At 41.4% G+C, this 24,826-nt stretch overlaps 1 protein-coding gene across 25 annotated transcripts in view; it reads left to right on the top strand.

Moving 5' to 3' along the window:
- ncor2 (nuclear receptor corepressor 2) overlaps positions 1-24,826 on the top strand; it is a 176,050-nt gene that overhangs the window by 95,997 nt on the left and 55,227 nt on the right. For 11 of the 25 annotated variants that reach the window (XM_088618470.1, XM_088618468.1, XM_088618469.1 and 8 more), the window contains exons 9-16: positions 161-227; positions 3,423-3,595; positions 4,905-4,998; positions 5,639-5,662; positions 7,610-7,788; positions 14,164-14,218; positions 15,853-15,957; positions 22,512-22,693. In XM_088618470.1, coding sequence (XP_088474596.1) covers positions 161-227; positions 3,423-3,595; positions 4,905-4,998; positions 5,639-5,662; positions 7,610-7,788; positions 14,164-14,218; positions 15,853-15,957; positions 22,512-22,693 — 879 coding nt within the window. Of the gene's footprint in view, positions 1-160; positions 228-3,422; positions 3,596-4,904; positions 4,999-5,638; positions 5,663-7,609; positions 7,789-14,163; positions 14,219-15,852; positions 15,958-19,970; positions 20,499-22,511; positions 22,694-24,826 lie in introns of those variants that run through there. The other 14 variants (XM_088618479.1, XM_088618466.1, XM_088618478.1 and 11 more) reach the window with 12 other exon arrangements.

Genomic DNA, 24,826 nt, shown 5'->3' with positions numbered 1-24,826 from the left:
TTATCATTGATGAGGAGCAAAATATCTTTGCCGTTTGTCCCTTTCTCGCTCTTCCAAGTCAAAGGAAGCTCAGTTCATTGCTTTCTAAAAATTCTTTCAAGCCTGTTGACGTATTTCAGGCAGCGGATACATGACATTGATTTTTTTTTTCTTCTCCTAGAAACCAGGCAATGCGGAAGAAGCTAATTCTGTACTTCAAAAGAAGAAACCATGCTCGTAAGCAGTGGGTGAGTGTCAACAGCACAGCAGAAAAAACACAAACGGAGGGGAAAAAATTTCAAACTAGCTCTTTAAACACAGATTATGCTCAACATATTGTTATTGGTGTAGATAGAGGTCGTAAAAACCAGAAGTCTAGTTCTACTGCATTAGGTAATCTGTCCTTCTGAGTTTGGGTGGTGATTGTAAATGTTGATCAATTTTTCTTAAATCTAAGTCTGTCTAAAAATCAGTGTGGTTTTATCTCTGTTTTATGGCCTCAGGATTTAAAATCCTAAACAAAAGGGTAAGCCCCCCTGTGAGTTTTTGTCTTTTACAGCCACGATCAGCTGATTTCCATCTTTTGGAAAACAGATACTTGATTAGAGACAAAGAACTGCTGGGCTCTTGTAGTCCTCTCACATGTGCTCATTTTATCACTTCTGTATTTCTGAGAAAAAACCTGGAGCTGACCGCATGCCAAACTTCCATAAATCACAAATATTTGTGTTTCTAATTCTGGAGAGCCCACTTAAGAAATCATTAGAGGGGAATGTTCCGAGATGGTGTTGCTGGCAAAAGTGCTCTTGGAGTGACTGTCAGATAGTCGAGTTCTCTGCTCGTCTTCGGCTGTGGGGTCATATTCATGATCTGCTGCTGATGTGGCCTCCAGGACTCTGTTAGGTGGTGGAAGTCAAGGTTTCTGAACTTTCACTTAAATAGAGCTTCCTCTTCTATGACTCTTGTGGCGGTCAGAGCCCTCCCCCTTTTTAAACATGAGACTGCACTCACGGTGCTTTGTCTTGGTTGCCCTTCCTTTAAGACAGAAAGAATTGTGGTAAGTTTGCTAAACACCAGACTGGGTCTTGAGCACATCATGTGAAATTCACTCTGAGTCAGAAGCAGCCCTGATTTAGGCCAGACAGAATAAACAAGGACTTCATCAGAATGGTGTTCTTGGTAAGACTTTATTTATTCTAAAATGCATTTTAAATTGCTTTTTAAAATAAAATGATCAAACAAATCAATTTTAGCTGTACTAAGAACATAGAAGAGTGATTATGACTTACTAGTGCTATTAGTAGACTACAGTATGGCTCATGCCTTTAGACCTTGAGTGTGCCTGTGACAAAAAAAGCTGTGGTTAATGGGCTATAAATACAGCAGAGATTGATTGTCCAAATCCGATACAAAAACAGACACACAGAAATCTTAAATGCAGCGGTTCTTGACAGAAAATCCATAGGGCTGTCAATTATTTCTTTCTCTGACTTGAGTTTGAAGGAAAAGGAGATAGAGAAAAGCATGTGGTCAGCACTTTCAATTAGAGCAGTGTTTGGAGAAGGAGGTTTCCCTAGAAAAAAAAAACAGTTTCTTCCTAATTTCTTCCCTTTTTTTGAGTCTTTTTCTAAAGAAACTGAAGTTGGCAAGGAGCTGTGTGGACAAGGACAACTGGACAGGGATGTCATAAGCATATTTTTCTATAAGAACAAATTCAAATAAAGCAAGAGCAAGTTACAATGTACTGTCAGTCATACAATTTGATATCCAAATACTGTAGTTACCCAGGACAACTCCTAGCTTGTATATCAGGTCAATTCTGAGCAATATCATTTTTTCTTTATTTCCTTGGGTTAATGATCTGCCTTTTTACACACTGTTGCATGGCTTCTACCTGAGTCAGATCAGATCTGTTGCTTGTAATCTGCTGCTATGTCCTGCTGACCTGGTGTTGGCACACTGTGCAAGTGTTCGTCTTTGGAAAATAGTATCTTTCTAACTGTGACAGTTAAAAGGGAATGGCTGTGAATAACTGAATATATCTTCATGGCCTGGACACTTGAGCTGCTCTTCTGTAAAGACTGGATCAGGCAGTTGTTTATATATTACATACCCCCTTCACTTTGTACTGGCACGACTCAAACGTAGTATGTACTGTAAGTTGGCGCATAAATATTCTCAGCCATTGAGAGGAAAGGTTAATTATTTCAATTTCTTAATTTTTCATTCATAGCGTTACTTGTTATTTTTACCGTAGTTTTGTTCTCCTGACCTAGAAAGCGGACTGATTTTGTCTAATGCTCTGACTCATTTGGATATTTTTACTTCGTCTTCTCTGGACGGAATTGATTTTGCAATTTTAATTTCCGTGATGAGTATTTCACCTTCTGCCCAAGGGAGTTTTCGCGGTTTTTTTTTACGGGGCATTTACGGGGCCTTGTGGCAGTGTTTTCGACCCACCTGCTCGTGCCTGGGCATTTTTGACTCTGCAGAGCAGCAGAGAGTCGTGCGAGAGGAGCAGTGAGGGAAGTCGAGAGCAGTCTGTCTGAGGTGAAACTGGCACTTCTGTCCCGAGCTGAACTCCTCGCAGAAAAGGGAACCTACCGTTTCGTTCCGGTGTCTCGGGGACAGGATTCGACACACCACAGGAGGGGCACTTCAGCTTTCAGTCTTCTTTAAAGGGAAACTGATAATTAGGCCACATCTGGGGGATGTACCAGAACAGTGTTAATATTATTGCTGCGTTTTTTAATAAGGTCTTACCGCAAAACTGTGAGATTAACAGTCTTTTTCTGTTACCATAAAGAATTCTACCTAAATAAGGAAACGAGATTTAATTTCATCAACACCTGGAAATGCTGTGAAATACATTATTCCACACCATTTTTCTGAAGCAGTTTAGTAAAGGACAAGAGGTTTTCTTTTTCATTGGTCTGGAACATCCCCTGGAAACACCATATATAATACATATATACTTCATTTCAGCTGTTGGCTAAATTTGTAGGGAAAAGTGAAGGTGAATTCCACACTGAGATATACAAAGGAAAAAACACATTTTGGCTGAAGATCCTCCTGTGTTTTTTTTTTCAGGGTGGAATTAACCTCAACCTCAAAACTGTAACTTCATTAAAATTCAGAAATGCCTGTGGAAAATTATTATTGTAGATGATAATGGACAGTTATTCTTTAAAAACCGAAGTAAGTTTGTGGGTTTTCTCTCACGGTCCAGAAACATGCTAGTAAGTTAATAGGCTTCTGGGAAAACTGGGGGGCGTCCCGTCCAGGGTGTACCCCACCTTGCACCTGTTGCTTGCTGGTATAGGCTCCAGTTCCCTCGCGAACCCCGAATTGGATGCAGTGGTTAGAGGCTGGGTGGGTGGATTTGGGGGCGTGGCGCCCGAGAATCCTGACCTCACCCCCAGCCCACGTTTGCCTCTGAGCAGGAGCAGAAGTTCTGCCAGCGCTACGACCAGCTGATGGAAGCCTGGGAGAAGAAAGTGGAGCGCATCGAGAGCAACCCCCGCCGCCGCGCCAAGGAGAGCAAAGTGCGCGAGTACTACGAGAAGCAGTTCCCCGAGATCCGCAAGCAGAGGGAGCTCCAGGAGCGCATGCAGAGGTGAGTGGCGGGGCGTGGCAGTCGAGCGGTGGGGTGGGTGGGGGGGACCCCAATCAGCCGACCTTTCAGAAGCTTGCCGCGGTAGCAATGGTATTATCCCTGCGTCGTGTAGAAAAGCACGGTGAAGGCGTGCTGACCTTGACCTATCTGTTGAGAATAAAATGGGGAAATGTGTCTTTCGGAGCACTGTGAAAGCACAGGTGGACGTGTGGCATGCTTGGGGCTCATGCGGTAGGGTAGAAGGTGAAGTTCCCATGCTGATTTGCTGTACGTGAACTTCTGTGAAGGCCACCGTAGGAAGCAAACGGGCCCTGAAATAATGCAAGTTTATGCAAGAGTTTGTTTAATTTCTTAAAGGCTTGTTTGTTGCAAAGAAACCTTTTTTTTTTAATAGGGCATTTGTTACACTATGTTTGTGTTCTGTACCTTTACAAAGGTGTATTTGTATTGTTCCTTTCAGAAATAACTTTTTTAGTCTTTAGAGGTGCAGACTGATTTAAAAATTAAAAATGCTATCATTCGGAAAGTCTTTTCAGAAGCTCACATTACCTTCTGCATCTGAAACCCACTATGGGCTGGAGACAAAGTATTCTTAACTGGCACAGTGGCAGGAATACATTAAGGGCTATTAACTGTCTTCTGATCATGAAAAAGCCATGTTTCTTCTCTTGTGACAGTTTGAGTAAGAGGTCATTACAGTGATTGAGCCTAGGAGTCATTAATGCTTTCTCTGGATTGCCATTATTAAAACCTCTTACCTCTGCATGTAATCAGACTGGACTTTTGGGTGTTTTTCACATTAATAAATAACTCTTCAAGCTGTTTGTGGGGATTTTAATGTCTGCTTTATTCTAATATGAATACCAAAGTAAAAATAAAACATTCATTATCTCTATGGATTGTCTAGTAACAAGTTACTGTTCTGTATGGATTATATTTTTCCCTCTTCCTACATTGAAAAGCTGGTATCATAATTTGTAATGGGTCTTTTCATCTGGGCTGAAGACTGTCTTAGCTGTACCTCTGGCTCGTTTGTTTGAAGTCAAGCGGCAGTAGCCAACCAAGACTGGGTAGCCTCAGACCTGCCTATGCTAAACGCCAGCACTGGTTGTATAAATATGGCCCAGTTCTACTCAGCACATATGTGGGGTTGAGCAATGCTGTGCATTCATTGTTGCTAGAAGTAAGTTGTACTCTTGCACGTGTGTACAAATACAATATGTGGGTTTTGGGGGGTACCCTCTCAAGGTTCTTTGGGTGTGGACCACTGTGTGGCGTTGTGGTATGAATTGAGGTGGCTGTCTATCAGCAGGGTCGGACAGAGGAGTGGGGCCCTGTCGTCATCAGCAGCAAGGAGCGAGCACGAGGTGTCAGAAATCATCGATGGCATCTCAGAGCAAGAGGTGAGAGACGACTGCTCTCCAAATCTGTCTGTACGTGCTTCTTCAACCAAAGGGGAAAAAAATCACCTTGACGTCGTCTTTCCCTCCTGAAAACGCCAAACAAATCTCTGACTCTGAATGAAGTCAGCCCACGCCAGAGCAAACTGTCAGACAGATTGCTTCCTTGAGTGAATAAATGTGGGATGAAACTTTCTCTAGTTTAGAGAATCAGTGTGCCATCACTGTTATTGTGTGACGTGCTGTATGTGGAAAAAAATGACTTGTAAAATTCCTCCTAGTTTGTTCAAGTATTCTCAGTAGTTTTCATGTCTTGTATATACAGTATGTGTGTGAGTTGAGTTCTTTGTTACAAGCTACATGTGACAAAATTGCAAGCCCTCTTATGCAACAGTAGCACACCGCAGTCTGGAAACCACCAACGTGTGGAATAAATAAATCGCACACCCTTCAGTCAGTGCCCGGGCACTAGCTTCACTGGGTGTAGTAAAGAAACCGTTTTTTTTTTTTAAAAACAAGAATAATGGAAAAGAAAAACAACATGTGCAGGCTTCTTTCTGTCAAGAGTTCAAACCATCCAACTGTGAGAAGTGCTGTCAGGAGCCGTTTCGAGTTCTTTATTGTCTTACCCCTCCTCCCACAGGCTTCCTCAGCTGCTGTACGTCAGGTTAGCAGTAAGCAATTTGTTTCTGCTGTATTACTCTGCAGGCTTCTGGGTGATGCAGACTGGCACTGTGAATTAACACCTTTAACTGATGTCTTTAACCTCCTGGTTCTGTTCCATCATTTGACTGTTTTAACTAAGCATAAGGAACGTGTTTATAAAGGTCTTGTTATTCAATTCGTTTAGCTGCAATATACTAAAAAAAGTTTCTTGTTTTAAATTATTCTTAATGCTTGATAAACACTCATTGTAGGTGTAGAGGCGATGTTAGGTTTTATGTTTGCTTTGTTTGTTTTAGGTTTTGTATTTGCCTTGTAATTTAGGCACTGAAAACAAAACCTTTGTTTAAGATTAAACTCTTTACTACACCTTTGAGAAAGGTGGATAACAGAAAATGGAAATCCCTTCTAGGAATAGTATTTCTCAGAGATACACTGGCAAGTAAATGAAATGAAATCAAAATGAAAGTCCTGTGCAGCATGTTACAGGTCATTTCTTGAAAGGCCAAAATGATTCCTTTTTGTTTTAAGTTTCACCTTCACACACGAGCAGTGAGCAATTGTGGAAGACGCTGTGCCACCTTATCATCCAGCCACAGCCTCTTTTTCACCAGGTCTCATTGCCTGACTGGGCTCATGATGGCCGTGCCAGACGGTGACCGTGCTGTGTGCTCCCCGTGTCTGGAGCACTTGGCTTTAGTGCAAGGAGCAAATGTTCCTTTTCGTCGTCAGCCTTAGCGACTTCTTTTCATCTTGTGTCAATCGCATCAAATTTAGCTTTTCAGAGCTGCCGGTGACCTTAATTTTCTCATCGTTACGGAACGGGGGAGCTGAGAAATATAAACCTGACCGGTACAGTTTATAGACAGCAGGTTTTTGAAAGGGCTATGTTTCTGAAGTCGATGGGGGCAGTGACTCACAAATAGACTAGCTGAAAAGGTTGAAAAGGCAGTGGGGTGAAGGACAGCCAGGCGTTACTGCTTTTATACTCTTTTGCCGCCTCAGTTCCCAGGGCGGTGCAGTCAGTGCATTAACGGTTTCAGATGCACGAGCAGCAAGGCTTGGTGTGAGGTTGTTTGCTAGCCTGGTGTGATACCTCAGCAGAGTCAGGTATACCTTTGTTGGCGAGCTTCTCTGCAATTATTTATGATCGCGACTACAGATGGCCCCCAGGCGCACTTACTGTCCCTCTGACTGTGTCCTACCTCTCTCCTCACATCCACTTTTGCTCTTCTGTGCTTTGTCAGCCTGGCGGTGGAGACCCATTACCAAGGGCTTCTGAATCTTACATGTGCTGTCATCGGGGCTTTGGGATTTTTCGCTGTGGCTGGAAACGGCTGTTTTTCGATAACGCTTGTGAGCAGCAGGCGTGCCATGCCACACAATGGGCTTTCTTTAAGCATGAAAACTGCTGGCATTGCTTAATAATAAATAACCAACTTCTCTAGCAATTGCTAATTGTGTGACATCTTGAATGAGCAGTTCAGATCCTTTTGAGGGTTGTTGCTTTTTGTGTAGAAGCGGTTTTGTTTCACAGGGGGCATTTTCTGAACAGCACTATTGAATTGAATTAACCTTTATTGTCCCTAAGGGAATTTGTCCTGCTCATAAACATATAACATGTATGACCATAATACAATGCAACAACAGTACAAAACTAAAATACAAAACAACCTTTAACAGCATCACTCAGTCAGAACTCTTCCAGCAGCATAATATTAAAAACAATTAGCTGGTAAAGCGTCTAAACCATCAATAAAAAGAATCGTACCTGCAAACAATCACAGTTTTTCTTCTGCAAGCATTTTATATGCATTTCTCAAACAAATTGGGGGGGATTTAATTTTGCAGATTTGCAACTGGAATTTCCAAAGCTATTTCGGTGCAGCCGTCACATTGTTCTCTTCCTGTTCTCCTCCTTCGGTCACTTAAACGGGCCTCTTGGTTGTAGAACTCCGAGAAGCAGATGCGCCAGCTCGCCGTCATCCCCCCGATGCTGTTTGATGCCGAGCAGCAGAGGATCAAGTTCATCAACATGAACGGGCTGATGGACGACCCCATGAAGGTCTACAAGGACCGGCAGGTCATGAACATGTGGAGCGAGCAGGAGAAGGACACGTTCCGCGAGAAGTAAGTGACCGCGCTGGGGCGGGAGCGCTGGGTTAAAGAAAGAAGTGAAGGGTCCTGCCCTGTGGGCTGAGTCCGCCCCCCTTCGGGGTTGAAGGAGATGGAGGCCCTGGCTGAGCTTCGCCCTCCACTTGTGCCTGTTTGTGCTTCACGAGGCGAGGTTGCTCTCTCTCATGGTTATCCCGCTGCTTGCTGCCTGATGAAATGTGTTCTTTAAACTGATCGCTAGCGCTCTCTCTGTGTCGAGGATGTTTTTGCACTAGTTTTGTGTGCCGAGGAGGACAATGATAGTGAATTCAATTTTAATGTAAGGCACATCGCACCGATGCACTTTGTAAGGTCACAGAGGAATTGTGAAATGCAGATAAATGCATAATAATGCAAATAATAAGTGTAAAAATATTTTCATATGTTTTGTGAAGGAAAGATTTTCAAACAAGGCTTTTTCAACTCTGAATACTTTATAGCCTCCTCGGGAGCAAATATACCTCAGAAAAGGCTGCACTGATACAACTTTGTCTCTTGCTGCAGAACTTTCACTTTTGCCTGCATGTTGTTGTTTAATAATTCAGTTCAGTTCGATTTTTGGTTGGTGTAATGTCCTTTCCAATAAACTGCCACAGAGTGATTTCATAATCAATAATAGGTACATCGTGCAAAGGCATACACCAGAATGGACAGAACAACCACTAGTCACGGAGGGGAGGATAATGAGTAGCTCATGGATGTGTGCGGGGATTTCTAAAGGGTTGGAGCGCTTGTGCCTAAGCTGTAGAAATCATGGGCTCCAAAATCTCAGATCCAGCATTCTGGGTTAAACATTACTTGGGTCCATTTTCCTGGACCATCAGTTCAGAGAGTGGAAGAGCGTTGCTTAGCGTCAGTCTGCTGTAAAGACGAGAGAGAGCAGAATATACCTTTAGTACAGGTAGGAAAAAAAGTATTGTGAACATACCCAAGTCCGCTGTCTCCTAGGTTATTCACAAAGAAAAGGTTGAGGCATTGGCATTATTCAGGATTAAGAATATGGGTATTCAAGAAGAGTAAAGAAAAGCTTCAACTTTGTTTGATTTTGCCTTGGCTTGATTTAAGCTCCATCTGGGATGGATTTTCTCACAACCAGTAAGACATTTGGGTGCCACAGAGGTGTGGAGGTTAGCACTGCTGACTCACCTCTTTTGGGTTCAGGGTTCGATTCAGGGTCTGAGGTGCCTTCTGTGTGGAGTTTTGTAACACGTGTTCCGGTTTCCTCCCATCCTCCAAAGACAATCTGATTCATTAAAAGGGATGGCAGCCCATAAAGCAATTTTTCCCCCAACTTTGCATCCTGTGTTTCTGTGGTAGCCTCCAGATTTCCTCGACCCTTACCAGGAATTAGAGATTTTCTAATAATGGATGGATGGAATCAAATTTGCCGACCATAAACAGTGCCTATTAAGGCATGGATGTAATGATATGAGTATAGACATATAAATTATGATAAATAAAAATGATCCCCACAGGCTGATCAGTGTGAATATGCAAATAATCACTGTGTTGCAGCCAACTAGAAGTTTAATTTGCAGCCTAATTTGCAGTTTTAATTAAACTTTGCAGCTTTGCAGACATGAGAAATACAGGCTCAGTTCTCTTTATAATCAACCCACAAGTGAGTCCAATATGCATTCCTGGATATATTGCACTGCCTGACTGGTATTTTCCATAAAACATACTCGTATGCTTCAGTGTTATAGAACATATGCTAAGCTTCAATGCTCAATCTATAGATAAGTGCTATAAATAGTGGTCAACGCCACCATCCTGTAAATGCAATTAGTCAGTGACACCATCACACGCTGAAGCTGAGCAAATATGACAGTACTATCTAGCAGGTTTGTGTACATGAAGTAAGCTGCAGAAATTGTTTTCACGGGTCTGCAGTTTCAAAAAGAAGTAAAGGTAGCAAAGACAAATGATTGTAGAAGTTGAATAATGAGCTATGAGCACTTGGGGTCCCAAACGTTGTCATATCAGTCACTTAATTAATGATCCAGCCCGTAACCCCTGAAGCTGTAAAAAATATTCTTGTTGCTTGCCAGGCAGATCAGTGGACAGCTAAGCTTTGCACTGGTATCAATGTTGTGACCTCCTCTTCTTTTTCCTAAAAAATGAACTCAATCTCTCTTGGATGATGCACTGCATCACTTAGGATGCACGCAGGAACCCTGAGTATTATCTAGGCTGTTAGTACCACTTTCTGAACAGAAAAAAGCAGCAGGTTAAAATTTCCCTTAAAGGGAAAATGGTGCCAATTTTCTTCAGATGCAGAGCCTTATTAAATCTGGCCTTCATTGTGTGCTCTCCCTTGTCACTTTGAAATAGCCTTGGCTAAGATTACAGAGTGCGGGGAGGTGGGGGATAAATGCTGCCAGCGATAGATATATCAGTTGCGATCGGTAACAAAATTGCATTAGTTGTTAAACGGATGCAGCAACTAAGTGCTTTATCTTCATTGAGTTTTAACCTAATATGTGCCTCTGCCCTATGAAGAAACCTGAAAGCAGCTGAAGGTGTTATGGCGAATATCCTTTCAGAGATTTCTGTATCCAGCTTGAATTAGCCTTTAGTTACATTAAGACTCATTGGCTTATTCTCGGGAGTATACCAGACTTGATCCTGCCATAAATACAGAGGGACGTGTGTCCAGTTCCTCTTATCACCTCTGTATCCCTTCTTGATGTGACTGAGGAGGTGAAAAATAAACAGTAAAGACTCTGGGTTGCAGAACTCAACATAAAAAAGGAACATGTGAAACGGGTGAGCTCACACACAAAAAGAAAAAGGAGGGGCTAATTAAATGTGTTTAAGATAAGAAGAGTAGTTTGGCCAGCAAAATGTTGCCTAGATGTACTTCTTCCTGTTAGAGCATTTTCTGCAAATGAGTGATAACCAACTGTGATCTGACGATGTACTGCATCACTGTCTACCCAACCCTGCAAGATATATTTTTATAGATTTTTCTTTAGAATAACCCTTTATAAAATAAGGTTTTGTCTTTTTAAATTACCAGGTTACTTTAAAAACAGTTTAGTGCCATTTCAAATGAGTTATCATAAGAGAAAGCTGATGTGATCCCTGGCGAGGTGGCAGTCCTGTGCTCTGACACCTCTCTTTCCTGATATTTCTCTGAAGGGCGTTGGGAATACTCAGGGGTACAGGGGTGTATGCACAGAAACAAAAGACCAGGAAATAAATAAGCTTGGCTAAATCTAAGGTCTAGTTTTAGGTTTGAATGCACGCAAACATCTAGAGTTTATTTGAACAAGGGTTGGCATTATAAGAACATCCTAGACAACTGTCCATTTTGGTCACTGGACTGATGAATCCCCTTACCAGATTTTTAATTATCTTGCCAAAAACTGACCTTATATTTCCTTGCCCATATGGACCTGAAAATTACTTCAAACAACATTTATACACGGTTGTATTTTGCTTGTTTTTTTTTCCGGTTGAATTCCTTGGCATTTCTCTGTTGCTCAAATGCCTTCTGAGAAAGAAGAATGAAACTGAGGCCAAGTTTAATGTAATTTTCCTTCAGGAAAATGGTTTATAGGAGTGGCTTTGGAAGACTTTAGTTGGCATGCAGTCTCAAAGCTAACCACATTTAAAAAAAATATAGAATTGAATGAGGTCAGCTGTCACTTTTTTGGTGCACCATTGGTTTCAACCAAAATGTCCACATCAAGCAAGTTCATCTTCAGTTAGAACTTTTAAAGCCAAAGTATTGCGCCTTAAGGATTTGGCAGAAATAGATTTAGAAACAGCTATGATAGTTTTCCTTTTCTCTTTTCACCCTGATTTTGAAAATTGATCAAGACTGTGAGCAATATTAAAATGACTTCCGAAACAGATGGCTGTTTTGATTGAGAAACTTAAGTCGGCTTGACTTTTTTTTTTAGTTTGTTTGTAAAAGACTATAAAAAAACTACAGTCTGTTTCTGCAATAAAATAAAAAAAATGAAAATGGTGTCTTTCAGTGAAGCATTGTTAAAGTATTCCTGGTGTTGGAGTGAGGCTATGAATGTTAAATATCTCGAGGTCAGCCATGCCATGAGTAGATAATATCTTGCAGTACAAGCCCTGTATTGAAGACTTGAGGCTGTGTGATGTGAAGTCCTGGCCTGCTTATTTCAGTTTTAACCTCTGCCTCATGGGACTCGCAGTGTTAAGATATGTCTGTAAGATTGTGAAAGGAAATTGATAACTTTGTCTGGAGGTTGTCGATACTTCTTTTTTCAGAAGCTGCTGTCTTCTCGCCAAGAACAATGAATCCAAATTCGTTTTTAAACTAGTGAATTATTTCTGTTGCTCTTTAATTCTGAATGTTCTCATGTGCAGAATTTGTAAAGACATTGCTTTTCATTCTTAGAAATGTTGCCAGGCTACATACTGTGGTTTCTGTCTGTAGTGGGGAAAAGTGGTCCATGTGTTTGTCTTTTCAAAAATCATTTTTTTAAAGCCCTACTTGTAAGAGTTTATAAAACTACCTTAAAATTGTAGCATGCTCAGAATTCGACAGCTAGACTTCGACTCACAGAAGTGATCACAGTAAAAGAGCGGTGAAGAATCCAAGATAGTGTACTAAGTTCATTTTTGGTTTTGTGCAGTACTTGCATTGTATTTCATTTGCATTATTGTAAAGTACTTACCTTTACTGAAGTTTTGTTTTTCCTAATTTTACTTAAACATATACCTTTACTTTATGTTCAAGTAAACTTGCACTGAATGTTTACATTTTCAAATGTAATGCCCTATTCTGGGTGTGTGCTAATCATATTAATAATTCACTAAAACTGTATAGTGGTGCAGTTACAGATAAAATGTATTGTTATGGTTTAAAGTTTAAACTGCCATGTTCTAATTGAACAGGTTTGTATTCAGGAATATAATTTACTTTAACTTCCAGCTAATGTTACTGTCTGTTCCAGACAGTCAGTCTTGGTCCCACTTCTTTCAGATTATAATCACGTCAAACTATTGAAGGGGAGATTTTCTCTTCTGTTTTGAGCTGGTTTCATACAAATACACGTGTTATTTCCATGCAGCACAATACATGCCACATGGGTAGTGCAAAAAAAGCTGTTTAAGTAAGAAAGAAAGTCCCGAGACTTTTATATTACAGCGTTCACTGCCAGCCCAGAATGTGTGCCAGTACTTCTGTTTACATGATAGAAAAGGAGTCTGTCTGGCTTCTTTTGCTGTGGGCCTCAGTACAAAGAGGGTGTTGGTCTCGTTGGAACTGAAGTGAAATCGTGACATTTTTGCAGGTCTGTATTAAGAAAGAAATGTCCTTCCAGAGAATTTGCCTGTACTGTAATTTCTAATTTCTCGTGGCTGTCCGCAGACCTACTGTATATTCGAAAATAAGCGAAGAGTTCCAGCTGAGTCCATCGATCCTGTTTGGTAGTAGTTAATTGAACAAAGTATCTTATCAAGGCTTTCCTTGAAAGAAGGCAGTGTATGGGTTTTAAAGGGGAGCTGCAATGCTATTTTTATATTTCGGGGTTAGAAAGAATCAGCGCTGATGAGCGCATTGCAAACCACATTAAAAGTTAAATGTACACAGTAAGAGGTGAGTGAATACTATAACCTAGTAAGACATTTACTCAAATGTTCAACTTATTTCAACTCATGGAGCGTTTTTTCTTCTTAAAAAGTGTGATAGGTTTGCTGTAACAGACATAATCTTTGAATAAATACTGATGATGCCTTATTAAGACCTATGTGCACTAAATATAATAATAGAGGCCATTATCTATTGTGAAGCTTTTTTGAACAGCAAAATAAAATAGCTTGGTTTTGTCTTACTGCCCCTAAATCATACTGTTGCTAGAAATTTGAAACCATTTGTTACATAATGTTTAGGTATTGACAACATCTGTGTTTATTGGGCTTGGCAGTCAAGTTTAAGAAGGTTTTGTTATCCATCCTTTACAGAGGACTCCTGATATATGTGTACTGGTGGGCGTGTGGTGGTTGGGATGGGTGTATGTATTCACTTACCAAAGCAATTGACCCTTCCTACAGAGAAGAATGATGCTAACAGCTCTGGTCAGCACAACACTGGAGCTCTGATGTGTTCTGCAGGTCAGGTGGGGATAGCACTTCAGGCACAGACGTGTATGTAGACGTATCCACAGATTTCTAATTAACAGGTCTCTCTCGGAGATCAAGCCCTAGGTCAAGGGAGACGGGACCTGGTCCAGTTTCTAAACTGAGCTTGGCCGAGGCACAGCTCACCGGCATCACTGGGGTCAGGAATAAACAATTCATATGTCCGAACAGCCCGATTTTTGTTTTGTTTTTTAATTCGCTCTGTTTTCTTTCTTGGGTCAACAGGTTCATTCAGCACCCGAAGAACTTTGGTCTAATTGCTTCTTTTCTGGAGAGAAAGGTGAGAGCCCTTCCTTATAACTGAGACTATACTGAGAAACTGCACACTGTGGGTTAGAAACAATCTTCCTGTGATGTGCTTTTATTCAGCTGTGCAAAGAAGCTTCGGTATTGATATCAGATTAATAGAAGCTAAAGTTGGAAGGAGGCAGATCCTAATGAGTCAGCTTTTAATGCCTAAGCAGAAGTGTCTTCTAAAGTTAGAGTGTGTATTCACATTAGTGCACACATGTGTATATATACAGTAAGAATTATTTATTTCTCTGTGTGTTTGATCAACTTATAGCTCTATGTTTTACCTTTTAACTAAAACAAATTGAACATGATTTAAAACCTTTCTGTTTCCTTTTACAAAAAACAATGTCCTTATTATAGTATTATAGTAGTAGATTATTTTGGTTTGTGCCCTTTAACAACACACCTACCACGTGTCTGTCAACGTGCTTCTTGCAACATCTTGGTGAATTTAATGCTTCATTTCCTTAATCTGATAGCTGGGAATCTGACGTGAAATACTTAAGTGTTTCTTGTGTTCAAAATCAAACCCTTTGACTTCATTATGCAAAGCGTTTCATCTTGCTCTGGAGGAAGGATGTTTTCTGTCTCTTGCCAAATGAAAACAAAAGCAGTAGGGTGAAAATTAGAAGCTTGAACATGTAATAAAAGAGAGGAAATTAAATGGTGGACAAATTTCAAAAGGGCCACAAAGGTCTGTAAATGATTGTTTTTCGGGATGTCACTGTCCTTGCCCTTGAAAAAAAAATCTTATAAGAATAATATTCTTAGTACTAGTTCCACTACGGTTATTAATTTATTGCTGGTATTCTGCACTATGGCTGTAAGATGGAAAGATAACAAAGAAAACAAACAGAAAGCTAATTAATTTCTTGGATAATGAGGCAAAGACTGGAATTAGAGCTCTAAATAATGTATGTGTAATCTTTTAACACCTCAATAGTCAATTAAGGGGAAAGTGTTATAAAAGAAGAGGTTTTCATTCTGGGTATCAGGAGCTATTAATTAGACTCACATTGATGGCGATAACACACACTGAGTCTCTTCCCTCATTTACCTCAGAATTAGAAGACCCTCGGCTGAGGTAACAGGCACTGCTAATGCTCCTCAGGTCCTTATTAACAGTTGCTCGTCAACCTTAACGAGGAGCTTTGTGTGATGGTCTTTAGATTTATTTTCTTGTTTAATAACCTCTGATGTCCTGTCAGAATGAAGAGCTTTTATGCTTCAGTTACTCTACCAAGTTGTTTTATCTTCCCAGTGTCAGACTCCAAAACTCTGCATTTCAAGGCGTCTGAATCCTTTCGTTGTCACCCGAACACCTGTCTGTTGCCTGTACACACCGGAATGCCGCAATAAAGCAGAGCAAGTGTTCCACTAATTAGATTCTCGGTTTGGCAGGGTTCTGGAAATGGCTTAATTTGTTCCTTGAAGGATAATTGTGCATTTGAAAGTTCATTCCTCCCCTCTGTTTCATCTGATCGCTCTGGAATCCCAGCCAGATGCATGTCACTGTGTTTGTTTAGTTACATTAAAGTGCAGCATCGTGCCCCAGTGAAAGCGTCCAGGTGTGGTGGGTGAGCGCAGAGAGTTCGATGAACCTGTGTTGTGTTGTTTCAGACTGTGGCCGACTGCGTCTTGTTTTACTACCTGACAAAGAAAAATGAAAACTACAAAAACATTGTCCGAAGGAATTATCGCCGCCGTGGAAGAAGCCAGGTAAGTGTGTTCTCTTTTGCTCCCTTTTTCTTTCATATCACCCATGATAGTTCATATTTCATGATGTTCTAGTCACCTGCTAAAGTGTTTTTGTTTTGCTGTTCTTGGTTTACAGATATTGACTTATCTCAGAAGCTTATCCAAAATGAACAGTACTTCTTAAATTTGCGGTTCTGGAAAAGAACTTGTTTCTTGCCTTATTTCTTAGCTTTAGCGAAACGCTGGAAAGCATTTGTGTGCTAGTAATTTTGCCACTTACAGCATGGCATACATAAATGTTTAAACAGCAGCTTCAAACAAAAATGAATATGGTACAGTATGTATTCCTAAGAGTAGTGGAATAAATAGGTCAGTCCTGAAAATATAAACTCATCCCTCATTAAAAGAGCACTTTTCAGAGTAGTATTTGCTAAAACAAGAATGCATATCCATACCTATTTTTTTTATATCCGTTAACTTTACTCAATTATACGAACTCCAGGTGTTTCACTCATTCTTCCATTTTTACTTTCTACTCCTGTCTTAACATAAAATGTAAAAGTGTTAAAGCCAACAAAGGCTGGGAGAGAGGAGGAGTGAGAGGCGGGAGCACGGGACAGAAAGAGAGGCCAATCAAGAGGTGTGAAGTCAGAATAGGTGTAGAGAGGTGTGAAATGAAACCTCCAATGAATGGAGAAAATTTGGAAGGAAAGTAGTCTGTCGTTAAGAGAAGGGAGAAGGTGTGATCCTAGTTGCAGGATAATTTTGGTTTCTGTAGTCTTTTTGATGTATGAGTTCAGAAAACCGTCTTTGAGAACACAAAGGAGAGATTAGAGTGGTCATGGCCGTCAGAGGTGAAATGGAAAACAATGGGCTTGGAGAGATCTTTAATCTTCACAGCCCTGACGTGTTCTCTGAAGCGGTCTCCGAGTCTCCTTCCTGTTTCTCCAATGTAGATGGCTGGGCATTTACTGCAAGAGATACAGTAAATAAGGTTGCTGGAGGTACAAGATGCCATCTGGGTGATCCGGAATTGTCCTGAGGGGCCTTGAATGAGTGTGGTAGTAGATGTGTACTTGCAGGTGAAACAGCGAGCTCTGTTGCAAGGGAAAGTGCCTGGTGTGGATGGTTGCTGAGGGCGGTCAAGGGAGCTGTGAACAAGAAGGTTGCGCAGATTAGGTGGTCGGCGATATGAGATGATGGGGCGGTCAGAAAAGAGGGCCCCAATGGAGGGATCATCCTGTAGGATGGAAAAGTTGTCGTTAATAGTCCTGGGGATAGGATGTGTGTTGGGGTGGTAGGGAATGTGGTTGTTAAGGTGGGGGTTCCTGCTGTTGATGGTCCGAGGGGTGTTTTTGGCTCGGGCAAGGGCCCTGTCAGTAACACTGCTGGGGTATCCTCTGTTGATGAAAAAGCTACCCACCTAAACTACTGAACTCCTAATGGGAATTTGTCAGTTTTTCACCTACACAATCAAATTTTGAAATCAATTGTGCTCATATGGCAAGAGATGAGTGTACTATAAAATATTCACTGTATTTAGTTTTGACAGTGTATTATCATCAAGTTAATGTATTTGGTCCACACAGGGCTCTTGATATGTGGTCATTATTAAATGGTGAATCATTATGTTTTCTCTGTGCCGGGCTTAAGTAAAAAGAAGTGTAAATTATTGTAAGCTGTAGTTTTCCCTTAGCTTTGCATTGCCTGTACAACACTCACTCTCATTACCATCCTGTCTTCCAGTGCTAAGCACCTTAGTTTCTTTAATCAGGAACACGTTAGCAGAAGGTGATGTTAATAGCGTCTAATATAGAACCTGGGTGAAGAGTAACAGCCTTATGTGAATGAAAGTGAAGATTGCAATAAAGAGCTGGATAATGAGTCTGAAGTCTAAATGGATTTTTTTTTAATAGCAACATTGACCTCATAGAATCGTTAAATATCAACGGTCTTAACGAGCAGGCTATCGATCTGTTTAGGTGCAGAACGCAAAGCAGCAAAAAATTGGGTGATTATCAAGAGCTGATTAGAGTGATTCTTTTTTTTTTTAGTTCTGAGATTTTTAGCTTGTAGCTTTTGGTGGTGTGTCTTCATGACGGGCCCTCGGTTTATCAGTTACAAGATGTCTCAATTCAGAATGTGCCTTCAGAAATGTTTCTAGCAAGGGAACAAAACATAAAACTAAACCGGTACAGTAGATATGAACTAGATAAAATTTGTCAGTCCTGTAAGGAAGTGTAGCATAATACTATGGGCCTATTTTCTTGTAATATAGAATTTACAGAAGTAGTACCTTATTCACAAAGATAAGGTAAAAAATTACAAAAGACCCGTGTAAGCAGTGCCTGTTTTGACTTGTGTGATAACTGTAACGTCATACTTTATTCACTTATGTAAGTGCCCCTTATGAAGACTAGACAGTGGAAGTCATAGACAGCTGCACACATGTAGATGTGTGTGTATCTTAAGTACAGGTCATATGAAATTGTTTCAATACGAAGATGCTTGTAAAGATAATGGACAACTACAGTAAGTGTTATGACGATGAATGTAAGCATCACTAACTGTAAGGAACAGAGACTTATTGTGTGTTCAAAGGTGTGGAAGGAGCAGTGTGTGGAGGAAGTAGGTTTTTTTTGGAGAATATGAAAATGATCTGAAGTATTTAACATAATATTCTGAGTAATACTGTCCATTTTCCACTCTTCATTGATAACGGCACCTCTCAATGTGCGCTAGGAGTGCCTTTGTGTTCAGATAAATCACTTGTGCGGCAACGAGGCCTGACATTTCCATCGCAGCTGGATTTTAAGTGCAGTGTTGCACCCCCCCCCTTGTCGGAGCTACCTGGCTTGTGTTCTGTCGTTACCCCATCCTCTGGATGTGTGGGGGCTTCTGTGGAAACCTCATTAGCAAAATCAGTCATTTGGTTTCTCTCCACATATTGAAGCCTTCAGTGGATCTACAAGAGTGCATGTTTGCTGAACAAAGTCTGGGCCTAATAACTGGTAAGCTTAGTCACATCAACGAGTGGCATTTTGTTTCCTTCGATAAGACCCTGCAGGAAGCTGGTGGCGGGTTCTGTCAAAGACAGTGTGGCAATCTGAGGCAGTAGATAAGTCCCTTCAGAGATAAGTCCTGAGGTGCAGCTCAGTTGATAATCATGATTTGTTTCAACACTCGCTCGAGCGCAGATGCACTGTAAGATAACCATAGGAGATCTTCATCTTGTACCAGCTCGTTTATAGATGCCCACCTCACACCTTGCACCAGTCTTCGGCCAGATTCAGTGAAAACTAGGGCCCTGGTGCCAACTGACAATTACAAAGCCACCTCTTTGGAACATTCCTGGATTTAAGAATGGGCAGGTGGGCCATAGTTCATATGCTCTAGACAGGTTCTGGACAGATTGTACCTGCAGTTGTGGGCCTGTACCTGGGGAGTTGCCTGCTATTTGAAGAGTTTCAGAGACCACCAGGCCAGAGGGCTAGATTTTAAGCATGTAGCCATGTGCCTGTTCTTCTTGGTTTAAATCCACTGTTTCTCCACTGGGATTATTTTAAGTGATGGAAACATGTGTGTTGTGTGGTTTACTTTTCCTTTGCAACGGCCTAAGAAAATCAAACAGATTTGAAAAAAACGTTCCCCAGTGGAGGTGTTCGTAGGCTAGCATGCGAAGGAAAGGGAAGTCATTTTGGGGTGCTTTTAATAGTCGCCTGAGGCAGGTGCTCCAAATGAGAACCTGCCAGTTTTAAAAATCAGAAATGTGTGTCAGTCACTGATTTTCAATTAACAAGGAGTAATGTAGAACAACTCTTTAAGTGATAAGATTTACTGTAGGAACATAATTTTTTAATCTTTCGGAAGAAGGTTTGGTTTTCTAATTTGTAAAAAAAGCTAAGGCGTTTTACTGTCCAGATAATGAGTAGTGAGAGGGTGGAGCTGGGTAACTAAGGTGGGTAACCTTAGTTTTCTTTGTGACAGGATTTTATAATGAGTCATAATTGCATTTTGCTCGTTGGCTTGTAGGATGCTTGTGTGTGTGCTGTATTCTTGTGAGTGTGAGTGTAACTTTCTGGGATGTCTGTGTGTTTGGAGGGGCTGGGAGTGTGGGGTGCACAGGTAAGAAGCTCGGCTCCCATTTTCTGCAGATGTCTCCCTCTGTCTGAAAGTGCAGAATAAAAGAAGAGTGCTGCGCTGCTCTTCAGAATCGGTGTCCCTGAGGATTAATCACCACTGCCGAGCAGCCCTGTGGTTTGGGTTGCACCACTTGTGGTTTTTTTAGATTATGAATCATAGGCCAGGCTCTGAGCTACTCCAGTATTCCAGTAAATTGCAAAATCATAACTGGAATGCTGTGGTTAGTTGACAGGCTCAGTATGCAAAGTAACGAAAAGAAAAAAAAAACGGAAAGGGAGAGAAAAGCAGTTAGTTTAGCATGACGAGAGAGGGAGAGAGGGAGCTGTTAGCAGGGGCTCAGATCAGAGGCTTCACTGAGTCAGTGCTCAGCTGCGATGAGGAGCTCGGGGCTGCTGTCAGCTTGCTGTGACCCAGCGGAACAGAAGGTGGGTTTTGAGAAAAAAAAATGTCAGGCTATTTTGGCTTGTGCTGTCGTGCGTTTCTTAACCCCCGCGTGGCTGGTGCTTTCGGTAGGAGGCTTCCTGCTGATAACAGCGCAGGGATGTCCAGTCCTGTGGGCGGCAGCCTGTAGAGATTCAGATCAGCTGAGACAGGAGAGGGACGGTTTCAGAAGGAACGCCTCCTTGGTGTCTAGCAAAGACTTGTGCGGGCTTGTCAGGTAGTGTGGTGTGGCCTAGCGGCTGACTGACTGTTTATCTCTCTCAGCTGGCCTGGGATAAACTCCCTGAAACAAGAGACACGTGTCAGCTCTCTTCTACTGCTGGGCGTGTGTGCCTGTGTTTGCAGAAGCAAATTTGTCACACTTTTTGTTTTCAGATTTCAGAGTGGATCTGTTTATGATGTGGTGGTTTTAACTCATTTGAGTCAGAAGACAATGGCGCACCGGCAGGGATTTTAATAAAGAGATCTGTTGTGTATGCCTACATAGATCTAATTAATTAATGTGATACATATACAAAATTATTAATGTATTGTTTTTTATCATTCAGATTACATCTGGGTGAGCCTCTGTCTTTTGCGGCATTAAACATTTCAAATTATTATCCTTATCCTAAGACACCTTATTGTCTTCCTCATAACGGAAATGTCCTGTAGGTTTTCCGTTATTTCTCATTATAGTGCGGTGTGCCTGTACAGTACAGCACCAGATGAGAATGGCTGTAGCTCAAGTGTGGACAACTTCGGTCAGTGGGAGCCAAAATAAGTTATTTAGAGGCACCTTCTTTCAGTAACCAACTGATCAGGAGCACATTTGAGTTCCTACGCAAATAATTAGGTCAATTAAAAAAGTTTAACTTTGGAATGAAATCTGGAGGGCTTAAGTCTGTTGTCCTTTAGGAATGGATCTGTCCTCCGTGGCTTTAGCAGTTACACTAAATGCAGGGCCCACAGCAGGTTTTAGCTGTTGATATTGCTGAAGCCAGGAGTATCTGTCCCTGTTCCTAGAGATCCGCATTCCTCTCTCCAGCAGCGAGGAAGTTGCACCAAAGCCAGGAACATGGGAGTGAGGGAGAGGGGGAGGGAGCAAAGAAAAAAAAAGTTTCCTTCCAGTCATAGAGACCAGAAGTGTGAAAGTCTGGCGAAGGAAAGATTCTCGCTGGCTGGCCTCAAATGTCACATGTTGTGAAGGGTAGGTCTTGGTGTAGTGAAAAAAATCACTGAGGCTGGATAAACAGGTTGTGTTTTGTCTTGACTGGGTTGGAAACGGGTATTTCACTAAAAGGAAAGGACCTTCATCATTTCCCTTAGAGGTGTCTAGGATAAGTGTTCAGGCAGGTGGGGTATTAATGGAGCTCTCTCGCTTAGTTGATTGGTTTCGCTCCTTCTGAGCTGTTGATATCATACATAGTAATGGTTGGTCTTAATGAGTCTTTTCACACAATGTTCTCATGTGTCATTACAAACCTTTATGAACAGTATATAGAGGGTGTCAAAGCCTATCTTTAATCTCTTGTTTAAATTAGCTGTAAACAGTTACTGGCTCAGAGGGACAAATTTAATATTTTTCCAGGGTCTTCTCAACGTGAAGATATAGGGCCATGCCAAGATGAGTGGTGGGATCCCTCATCCGTCCCATCCCCTCCACTGGAAACCAAATTTGGCCCCATGGTTTTCATACCCCATGCTAACAAAACCATGCAAAACTATTTTAAAAAACAGCCGCCCCAGTGTAAAAACTGGTGCCTTTTAACAATTTTGTTGAGCTCAATTGAGTGCGAGCTGGCTGTTTCGGAACATGACATTTGGTTCATTGCTTGCAGCTCCACGTCTCAAGCTGCTCCTCGAAAGAGTCCAAGGAGTCTGCTTCAGCAGTCTGGCTGGCTATCTTGTTGCAGACACCCACCAGCCTATGCGGTCTCTCTCCTCTGCGTGCTTTCTTTAAGTTTCTCTCTCCGGTCACCAGAACGTCATATTAACGTCTTGGTCTTGTGTTACAGCAGCAGCAGCAGCAACAGCAGCAGCAACAACAACAGCAGCAGCAGCAGCAACAACAGCAGCAGCAGCAGCAGCAAGTGAATCGGAGCAGCCAGGAAGACAAGGATGAGAAAGACAAGGAGAAGGAGGGAGAGAAGGAGGAGGAGAAGCCTGAGACGGAGAACGACAAGGAAGAGGGCTTGAAGTGAGTCACCCCCTTCTCTTTCTCTCTCCTCACTCATTCGTTGCACCAAACTCTTTGGAGAATCTGGATAGGCACAGTTCCCGCTGGTTAAGCAATGGCAAAATGCAGTGCAAATTCCTCCTAACACAAACATACAAAAAGCTAACCATCTAAAACGAACATTTTGGTCAATCGCATGTCTGTCTGTATCACATGTGACACTACAGATCAGTCTTTTACATCATTAACCTGGTTAGCGGTCCTTGGTAGGATTCCATGGCGAATGTTAAAAATGTTGGACAAATTCCAGTGGTTTCTTAGTTTTTGAGACGTTAATCTCGGCAAAGGACATTTTCCCTTAGTGTTTCAAAAGCAATTTAAGCTCCTGGCTTCTCTGTGAATACTGTTGTCATAATCGTATTGCAGTCTTCTTTACAAATTTTGTCTGGGTGAGACTTTCAGTGGGGTGAAGTTCCACATCTCATTAGTTTGTCATTGTAAGAGGTTTTTTCCCCCCATAATCTTTGTACGGGTCAGGGTTCACAACAAAAGGATTTTGCTTTACGTGCCTTAATTCCATGTGGTCTTTATGATTTGGAACTCAGCGCAAAAAGCTTTTTTAACAAGGGGATCTCTTTCTTGAGACTTCATTTTTAATTGATCTTACCAATTGAAATGTGAAACCAAATTGAAATGTGCAATTATGAGAAAGCAAATCCACTTTTAATGATAAAGCTATATCCTAAGTGGAGTGAAGCATCAACACATCCATCTGAGGCTTTCTCAGAGCATACTCTTTTACACACTGCGTGAAGATTGGAAGTTTATTTCCTGTCAACAACTGTGTTCAAGTACGATCAGGTCAGTTTAACCGGCTGCAGGTCTCCAGAATCGGATTACATACAGTACTGTGGGTGACGGTGTCTTCTCCGTCTCTGCTCCCTGCTCATAGAGAACAGCCTCCCCAGTCTTCTCAGACAAGAAGCTTCAACTGAGATCATGAATATGTTCTCAACCAGCAGGCTTTTCAACTTCCAGTACTATAAACTGTCTGATCTCCTTTGTTCTTCTTGGTGATTTTTAAGTCCCTTGACTTCTCCTTTTAATGTGAAGCACATTGACATTCACTGTAATGAAATGCGCAATATAAATTAAAGTGGGTAGCTGCGTCAGCATGCGTAGGCTGCAAAGGAACAAGTAATAGGTTTATTCCACGCTGAAAAAAAAGAAGAAAGAGAACACAACGTTTCGGCCGTGGAGCCTTCTTCAGGTGTCAAGCCTGAAGAAGAACCTGAAGAAGGCTCCACAGCCGAAACGTTGTGTTCTCTTTCTTCTTTTTTCCAGCATGGAATAAACCTATTACTTGTTCCTTTGCAATATAAATTAAATGTATTAATTACTGGGAAGTAACTTCCATTCGAAGGAAGCCTTGAATTGTTTTGTTCTTTTGGTCAGACATAACGATGCAGGGATTCTGTCCAGGAAACTGAATTTGCTTTGTGTGAATGTGAGGTATGACTCCTTCCTCCCTCCCTTTATTAAATCACAGCCCAGAATATCTTTATCACCAATGCCTTTCTCCTGGAAATGCCTATCCAGTGATTAATTTTCTTCCTTTTGTTTTTTCCATGCTTGGAATGCCTCATTTCTAACAAATTCTGAAAGTTTCTCTGCAAATCCAACCAAATTAAGCATGTTGGCAGCAGTTCTGGGCGTTCAGGTTATTGATTGCCTCTCTTCATGGATTCCTCACAAGTTATTTTCAGCCAGAGCATTCCAGAAGTGTCTGTGCCAGCCAGTTCAGTGCTAACCACATGAAGAAAGCGAAGGAAAAGAACAAGAACAAAGAACTGAGACATATACCAAACAGCACAGCTGATGGTTAAAATAAATCATAATTAGGCAATGGTGCTGGAGTTTAAAATGATGAGATCAAGGTTTTGGTTTATAATCATGGCTTTTGTTTTAATGGAATCCTTTAACACACAAAAAATCTTGCTTTATTTCCCTGTTGGAGGTGCTTTGTATCAAATGTATTGGCTCAGCTTCAGTTTTATTTTAGCAGATGCATTAAGAAAGAAGATCAGTGTGTAAAAGTCCTTTTTGATTGGTATTGGGTCTTGGGGCATTACCATATTGAGTTCACATCAGTAC

Source organism: Lepisosteus platostomus, chromosome 24 (assembly GCF_059453375.1).
Source record: "Lepisosteus platostomus isolate fLepPlt1 chromosome 24, fLepPlt1.hap1, whole genome shotgun sequence".
NCBI classification, from domain to species: domain Eukaryota; kingdom Metazoa; phylum Chordata; class Actinopteri; order Semionotiformes; family Lepisosteidae; genus Lepisosteus; species Lepisosteus platostomus.
The sequence above is the reverse complement of the archived record's forward strand: the minus strand, read 5'-3'. Positions and strand labels throughout refer to the sequence as shown.